This window comes from Melopsittacus undulatus, chromosome 12 (genome assembly GCF_012275295.1).
Source record: "Melopsittacus undulatus isolate bMelUnd1 chromosome 12, bMelUnd1.mat.Z, whole genome shotgun sequence".
NCBI classification, from domain to species: Eukaryota; Metazoa; Chordata; class Aves; order Psittaciformes; family Psittaculidae; genus Melopsittacus; species Melopsittacus undulatus.
In genome coordinates this window covers 5,242,514-5,251,477 of record NC_047538.1, presented here as the reverse complement: position 1 = coordinate 5,251,477, position 8,964 = coordinate 5,242,514, and the positions used below count along the sequence as shown (strand labels likewise).

The window sequence follows — 8,964 nt, the reverse complement described above, 5'->3', positions numbered from 1 at the left end:
AAAATACCTCAGGTTCAGACTACACTCGGAAAGGACTGAGGCCCATTGGAAGCTGAGTGCTTTCGTTAGCACGTTACACAGGTTACAGTAATTAAACAAAACCCCTGCATTACCTCAGTCACTCCTCTCCCAAAAGCGGTCCAGCACCTTAAAGGACCGAAAAACGCACAGCCCCATTAACACGGAAGGAGCTCCGCACCACACACCGACTCCGCTCCCACCGCCTCCTTCCCGCCCTTTTTCCACCCTCAGCTCCGCCCCCCAGCCCCGCCCCCGCGCCCGTTGCCATGGCGCCAGCAGGCCCCGCCCCCTCCGGCTCCGCCACGAAGGGAGCCGCTGTGGCCCCGCCCCTTCTCCCCGCGCGCCGCCTCCCCTCGCTGCCATTGGCCGGCGCCTAGCGCGGGGCTCCGGCGTGCCCGGCTCCCTCCGCGGCGCCGCGCAGTCTCACGTGATCCCGCCCCAAGATGGCCGCCGCTGCCCTCTTGTTTTGATGAATAATCCCCGTGCGGGGCAGGGGCCGCGGTGCGGGCGGGGGCCGAGCCCGAGGGGCGCGGACGGGCGGCAGCAGCAGCGGGGCTGCGGCTCCCCGGAGGCCGCGGCAGGCGGGGAGCGGGCCGGGGGCGGCGGCGGGGCCGGCTGCCGGTGGGCGAGGCGCGGCACGGCCGCCCCGGAGATGCCCTTGTGAGGCTCCGCGGGGGCGCAGAGGCCACAGGAGAGCGCTTCCTCGGAGCTGCCCCGCGGCGGGGCAGAGGAAAGCGCCCTCCCTCCGTTCACCATTAAGAGGAAGGCGATGGAGGAGCTGAGTGCGGATGAGGTGAGGCTGAGGGGGCCGGGGCCTCAGGGGGCGGCAGGGCCCTGCGGGTGAGGGCGGTGGGGCTGTTCCTGGGCTCTTTTCCTGGCCCTAGAGTTGGAACTGTGTGAGGGAAGGGGTGTTACTGAGGTGCCTGCTGTCGCCAGCTGTCTATGCACCCTGTTTCCCGTGTCCATCCTTTCTCTGCTGTCCCTGACCTGCGATCCTCGGCTGGTCGATGGGGTTGTATTGCTTGTCCTGTTGTTATTTGTTCCCTTCGTCCGTCTGCTATATCTCGTCTTTGTCTGGAGGATGTCTCCTTGCTGTGGCCAACACTCAGCGTTTTATATGTTCTTTGTGTGCGACTTAAAAAAATCCCTACTTTTTAACGTGAATAACTTAAAATCTTGCTTCCTCAGAGAAGGTCTTATATTGAATATAATTTCTTCTTGAAGCTGTTGTTTGAAACAAGCTTGCCATTTTTCTGATGCTTCTTTTGGTTCTATGTGTTCTATTGTATTTGACAAGGAATTCTGATATGGAATAATGAGAACTGTTCCTTGGTTCTTCTTTTTCAAGGGTGGTGTTTTTCTTTTTAAATATAGACTAAAGTCTTATGTTTTGCTCATCTACTGGAGGACTCTCAAATGAATTCACTTCTGGTACTGATAAAGATATAGGGAGTTTCCCACTCTCCCAATGTAATGCCCAAATCATGTGCAATTTGAAGACTTATCTCTTTAAAGTCATATTTTCCTGTCAAAGTGTATTGCATACATACAAGATGTATTATATTGGATCAGCTGCAACATAGGTGCAATGTACTTGCACTCCATGAGGATCAAAAGATCAGAGTTTTGTCCTATACTATATCTTATGGTGGGATTCTAGGGCAAGGTTGCAGCTATTGTCACTTGGATTTGTATTCTTAAAAGTTAGGATGGTTTTGATTACATTGCGTATGACAATTTAGCAATCCTGTTACACTGCAGCAGGAATTAGGATGAAATACTTCATGTTATTTAGTTGATGAAGGTCCTCATGCTCCATGGAAGTGTTCAGGAGTATAATTCCCATTGAGGAGAGTGGAATTGGACGCTGCTGTTGTAACTCCTCCTGTGAAAAGGGATCTCTAATTTTACAGGTGTATTTCATGAACACTTTGTTTACATGCAGTTCTGGTTGTTAACCTGCATCTGATTGTGAGGTGTTTTATGATTAATTTCAGAATCATTTAACCTATGTAAGCTTGGTTGTGTCACTGCTTCAGCAAATTACTGACATCATCCAAAACACTGCATCATGGATCTGAGGCTGCAGAAAATGTGTTCCCCAGTAGGGACCTCATCTACCTTTTCTGGCAAAAGATCTTAAGATCCTTCCCAATGCTAACCACTCTGATTGTATGACTCAAGTTCTTCAGGTACAGTTCAGCTAGGACCAGAGCTGACCAAGTCTTTTAAGTGATTGCTAGAGACAAACTTCATCTTGCATCATTTTAAGAGAGTCATGCTGTCACCTTTTATTGTTAATGGACCCATCACTGAAAAGTCAGAGCCAAATCTATTTTAATATTCCTCCACATCTCCACTTCACTGTTACTTGGTACAATGGGTGCTGGATCAGAGCTGGGCTCTATGGAAAAATAGCCTTCTAAAATATGACTTCTACTCAATTTAAACTGCCTGTCTCACAGTAGCTAATGGAGAAAAATCACTCATTGAAAACAATGACAAGCCTCTTTTAGTTTCTATTATCTTCTTATATGCAGTATAAAGTACAGCATTAACAGATGTAACTTAAGAAGAAAAGAGACAGATACAATTTATAATGGCTTTGGGATTATAGGATGTATTTTAACTTCAAAAAGCTATTTTCTATTGCTATCAATGGTGTCTTTCACTCAAATTTTCACAGTATTTAGTGTGTTAAAGCACTAGAAGATACCATTCACTATAGAGCACACTAAAATCTTTAGGAGGGGAGAAAATTCCTTTTTAGTGTCTGAATTTGAGCACAAGTGATAGCTCATGATGAGAATAGGGACTGCATAGGAAAAGGCAGAATCAAGCCAAATGTGGTATAAAGTTCGAAAGAATGAGGTGAATTTAGGATCCTCTAACACATGATTTTTAGTAGTGTTTCTGAGTATAGGGAGTGACCAGTGTCAGCAGAAAATGGAGCATTTCTTAAACCAATTTAACATGCTCTAATGCATACAAGAAAAATAAGGCTATTCATTCAAATTACCCTTTATTGTATAGATTTGGAGCTCTTTGATGATTATGGTAGGATAAAAAATGTCTTTAGTTTCACAAAACAGTTGCCAGAAAAGCAGATGAGAACACATGAGCCTGAGGGACCAGTCTTCCTGGTGGCACCTTTATTGGTCTGATGCAAAATTAAGTTATCAGTTAACTGTCTTTAACAGGGTGTTGTTTTTACATTGCTTGTTGTAGTGTGTCCACTCACAGCTTTGAAGAAGTCCAGGAAGATCAAAAACGTAGATCTGAAAACTGCTATGCAAAGACATAGGCCAGATGTGTCCAGCAGTAGTTGTACTAATCAAACCCTCTTCCATTCAACCAATTAGAGTTCTCTTTAATGAACCTTTTAAACTGTATATTATGGAGTTGTGCCGTGTAGGGAAGATGGGCATTGTCTGTTCTGTAGCCTATGTAATAATTAGTAGCAAATCACTTGTTGCTGTTGGGTAATAAACAGAACATAAAAGCTTTGTCATGTCACCACTGCAGGTACTTATTGCTGAAATCAGGGGTTAGGTATTATTGAGGTATCCTAAACTTTCCTAAGAAAATATTCAAAGAACCCCAGTTATGTGTTTCTTCATGGTCATTTGGAGAGTCAGGCTAAAATGAGAACAGGTCGCTTTGAACTGTTCCAACCCATATTATTTGTGTCATGTGAAGGCAACAGTTTGGGGCCTCATTTGTGCCTAGTGTTGTACAAACAAGCTACATGGTCTGAGTCCCTTTCAGTGCTGTTTAAATCAGATGGCACGAGGAGGTTACCTGGATAGAATGTGTGTGCCAGTTTTATACTGTATTCCCAAACTTCTCTTTCAGCTCACACCTTTGTCTTTTGAGCATAATATCTTAGTTTCTCCCTTTTTCCTTCTCTTACCTAGAACTTTCTAATCCTGAGATCAAATTCCAATTTTCTATGGTAATTTTATGTAAACCTAGAAGAATATGATATCTCAGGGTATCCAAGAACCAAATCTGGTCTTTTAGCAATTGCTAAATGTACCCTCTGTTGTGAAAGCTGGCGCTTTCAGTGGAAAAAGTATTCAGAGTTTATTTATATTTTAAGGTTAATTTGTTCAGCAGTAAGGAAGATAAATATAATTTGCCTATCGTCCTTAAAGGGACAGGGAAAAAACGTGTGTTAGTTTTAATTGTAATGTCTTACCTAAAGGCAGCTCTATGCAGGTTTCTTTGTTCCATGGCCTTTCCAGAATTTTCAGGGCAGGTTTCACTCTAGGGACTGGTGGTTGATGAGTGTTTGATGGATTAAGTGACAAAGACAAGGCAGAAAGTTTATCTTGGTGACCTCCCATGTGGACAATGATGATTTTGGTGTAATTGGACATTGATCTTGCCTAGCACTGTAGGTGAAGAAACGCTGAGTGGCACAAGGAGCCTCCATTATCTGCTTGAAACTGGGAGATGATGAAGAGAGGTTTTGTGCAAGTCATACTTTGTGAGGGACGTGACCTTGTTTGAATAATCAATGTTTGACTGTATTTGATAAAGATATTGATTATCTATGCATTTTTCCTCTCACGTTTCCAATATCAGATTTGGAGCTAGCTAGCAAGAATGAATATGAACAGTTATGGAAAAGTTTCACATCACCTTTATTTTTCTTGCCTTTTACATAATCTACATCTTTGTCCCTCAGACACTGCTGCATATATGGGCTGTTTGTATGTGTATTTGTATTTTTCATCCTCTGTTCCTCCCTGCCTTCCTTTACCTGAAAAACATGGCCACAGAGCAGTTGAGTGGTAAAGAAACAGCTTCTAAAACTTTCATTCAATCCTCCTAATTCAAATGTACAGTTTAACTAGATGGGTTTATTGATAATGGTTTTGGTACAGCTTGGTAAGCTAGGAACACTTCATATGGGTTCACCAATAGGGAAAGTGGCTATGGGGATGTGTAGCTGCCACAGCGTTCTCAGGTATGGCTCTGAGGGGTGAGGTAGTTCCCTAATGTTTTCAGATAAACAGCTGAAAACATAGGATGTATCTTATACAAGTGGAGAAAAATGAAGGTATTAAAAAGTGTCTTAGAGCCCCTAATATGTAAATACAGCTTCTGCTTACAGTAAAGCTGAACTATTTATGCAATAAGCTCCCCTGTTTTGCTTGACAAGGAGGAGGGATTAAGACATTCTATTCTTTTTATCTTGAGAACACACACACAAGAAGAATTTGTTTTCTTCCTGTGGTTGACGCCTGTCATGGAGGGAGATGTGGTTCCAGACGGTGTTTTCCCACTGTTCTTGAAGTCTGATTTCATTTGATCTGGTCTTCTTCCTGTTGGAGTATGTTTCACCGGCCATTAAATGACTGCAGTGCTGTAGCGCAGACATTGACTTGACATAAATCTTTTGTTTGCTCTTTCCCTTGCTTGGCAGTTCTTTAGGATTATGAGCAGTGATGAAAACTGATGCATTGCATACAATGCTTGAGTATCTTATTGCAAAGAGGGAATTACATGAATTGCTTATTTTTGCAGGGAGTGGACACCCTCAAACACGCTAGTTATGTTTTGTGCTGGGCCTATTTTGAGCTGAAGATGTGAGCTTTAGGAACAGATCCTCTCAGGCAGCCTGATGATAAATGATTTCTTTTCTGTTTTTCTTTTGTGCTTCAAGTTTCAATTGAAGAACATAAAATTATGAGTTTATAAGTTTTCTTTAATCTACTTCTCATGTATGATATTAGTGTTATGCGCTCAAAGGCAGATGCTTCTCTATCTTACCAGTAACATAAAAACCCTGTTGTTTTAAATTGTGTGCTGAAATGTCTCTAGGTGATGAGAGGATGTTGTTTACTGTCTGTCTTTACTTCTCAAGATGCCTCTGTCCAGCAGATGACTAGCACGGGTGACTAGTATCATGTGGTGTGAAATTAAGGCAAAGGTCATGTTCAGATTGTCCCTTTTATCAGATTAATGCAGTTTGTCAAATGCCAAAATTAATGGGGAGGAGCGTTACAGGGTTGGAAATTGCTGAGCAGTCAATATTACACTTGTCTCACACAACCCTTTGAGGGACAAACACAGTGTTCTTCAGTGCACGTGGTTTTCCAAGGCAGCAAACATATACTTAAAACCTAAGCATGAAGGGTGTTGTAGTATTGTCACACAGAGAAACAGCAGTACGAGTCACCCGAGTTCAGCAGGTTATCAAGTAAAGCCTCTATATTTGCAGTTTCACAGGAGTAGATTCCCCACTGTGTAGGAAGGCCAGAGGGCAATGTTGGGGTGCATATGTACAACCCAGCTTACTTACTGTTGTCATTTCCCTTGTGCAGATCCGTCGGCGGCGCCTGGCTCGGCTGGCCGGTGGGCCCTCTTCCCAGCCTACTACACCACTTACATCACCGCAGAGAGAGACCCCCCCTGGACCTCCTGTAGTAGCACCAGGCCCAGGACCATCCCATAGCCTAGGCCTAAATGTCCATAGCATGACCCCAGCTACCTCTCCTATTGGGGCATCAGGTAGGCTGGCACATTGGTGACAAATGTTACTGTTGTATGTCTGCTGAAAGTTGTTAGGCATCTCCTGATATCTAGAACAGGAGCACTGCTGTTCATGTTTCTGCTTTGCTAAAAATAATGTTCAGGAAAAAACATTCCAAAATGGTGAATTAAGGTACTTTTGGTTTAATTTTCCAAGTAATAAATGATTAGATACAATTAGTTGCCATGTATAAGTAAACTAATGGCATTTAGTATATGGGTTATGAAAGCTTAAAGTAGATTATAATACAGTTTAATATTACAGATTATCACAGAAGAGAAAACCAATCTGTCAAGGAGACAGGGGAAAAGCCCTTCTCAGTCTTGCAACACAGCTTTTATTGATCAGTTTCTATGTATGCTTTAGCAATCAGTCCCAAGTTAACTTTTGATCTTTAATTACTAATGTTTGGCACAATTAAAAATAGTAGGCACTGACTGTGCATTGTCCATGTAAGAATAAAGTATTTGCATTCTCCTTTTTATTGCTTTGCCAATTCCACTTTTTACTGGATCGAATACAAGTAGGATATTTACAGAGGGTATTTATTTCAGAAGATAATACTTGATCTGTTAAAATCAGAGAAAGACAGAGCAGAAGGTTGCACTTTAGCGAGATAAAGACAATATTCTTGCATATAATACTACTTTTGACCTAAAAACCACCAAAAAAACCTCCCTGAATTTTGCTTTCAGAGTTTGTCTTGGAAATCAAACCAAATTAACATTGTTTCCAGTATTGTGATCTTTATCTGGAAACTTAAACTGTTTTGCATGTAATGGTCCTTCATAAATATGCAGAATTCTTTATCTATTTACCTATTTGCTTTCTGAAAATGTGGGGTTTTTCCTTTGACAATTACAGTAATTTAGAAGCCTAAGTTTTGTAATTTAATTACAGCACTGTTCTGAAATACCCAGAAATGACTCCTTCCTGCTTATTTTGTTGACTTGTATCCAAAGCAGGACAGAGAAAAGCTATCAAAAGCATTTCCTGAGAGAAGTTCATTGCAGGTGGAATTTAACACTGCATATTGTCCTCATGATTATAGACAGCAACCCAGAAGCAAAGGTGACTTTTTAAGAGCAGTGCAGATTTCACTTACTGTGTTCACTCAGCCTCATGACTATTTTAATCCACTTTAGGTCTGACTGTTGCCAAAAGGAGTATTTCTCACTCTCTCCCTCTGCTGTCCATAGCAGCTCTGTGGTGAGGTGGATCATGGGCTTAATCCAAGTGAAAACTAACCCAAGAGAAGTAGATAGTTTTGAACTACATGAGGTCGTGATCCATCTTCCTGCACAACTGTATGACTGCTAATGCCAACAGAGCAGGAGATGTGGAAACATCTACCTGAAGGTACAAATGTGTGTGTATTTGCAGGCAGGTTTATCATGTTTTGAAGTGATCAAATAGCCAAGACCTCAGAGACCTCTGATATAAGAATTCATGTATCTGCACTGTACTATACAGACCAGATTGTTTGACCAGAAACAGAAGTTACCTAGCCAGGATAGTGTTTGCTTCCTACAGTGCCGTTCATTGCAGCAACTGAATAATGCATGTCTCTGACACCAGGGTAAAAGATATGGTTAAATTGGGGAATAGACCAGGAAAAGAAAGTTCACAACTCATCATCTGCTGTACTTATTTAGCATAAATGAAGACTCAGCCAATGCTGTGTGGTTTGCAGGAGTTCCTTTGAACAGTAAACTAAAGTGATTGCAGAGGGTTTAATTCATTTGGGCATACAGAGAGCAACCACAGCAATAGTGTCCTTGTAAGCATCCATTTTTGTAAGAAGCTGCATATCATGGTGAGATCACACTTACACATTGATTTAATGGAAAATATGATCATTATTTTGTATGTATCTGGAAAATATCCCAGTATAGCAGGGACAGCCATACATACAGGGTGTGTGGTCTTCATAAGTTTTGCACATCTCTGCTGTTGTCATTATTTAAGGAAAATGGAACTTTATTGTATACCTGATCCAGTGAAGTAAATGTGGTAAAAAGGTGGTAGGTAGCACAGTTTGTTTCAAGAAGCCTGTTGGTGAGTGCTGCAGTATGACTGCTGAAGTACATTTTCTTGGCAGGGGGACTAGAATGTAGAGCAGTGCAATTCTTCACCCTTGTAAGCCCCATTTGCTCTGGTTTCTTTATCCACTGACTTAGATAGCTTTTCCTTTGGGAAGATTGAGAAAGAGAGAGGGAGGACTCGAGACAGACTGTCCCTTTATAACTGATGATGTACTAAAGGAAAAGAAGGCTGTAACTGGCATACCTTAAATCAGCGGCATGCTGGAATGCCCTTCTGAAGTCAGCCTTCCCCTGCCATGGACAGCGTATTTCTGCTGGGTGTTATCTTTATCTGTATCACTGAAGTTCTGCTTT

At 42.2% G+C, this 8,964-nt stretch overlaps 1 protein-coding gene across 3 annotated transcripts in view; it reads left to right on the top strand.

Moving 5' to 3' along the window:
* Nucleotides 1-643: 643 nt before the first annotated feature.
* Nucleotides 644-8,964, top strand: part of UBE4B (ubiquitination factor E4B) — a 38,646-nt gene continuing 30,325 nt past the window's right edge. Inside the window, exons 1-2 of one of the 3 annotated variants that reach the window (XM_034068121.1) lie at nt 644-814; nt 6,357-6,543. In XM_034068121.1, coding sequence (XP_033924012.1) covers nt 791-814; nt 6,357-6,543 — 211 coding nt within the window. In that variant the 5' untranslated portion in view covers nt 644-790. The remainder of the gene's footprint in view (nt 815-6,356; nt 6,544-8,964) is intronic. The other 2 variants (XM_034068122.1, XM_034068123.1) reach the window with 2 other exon arrangements.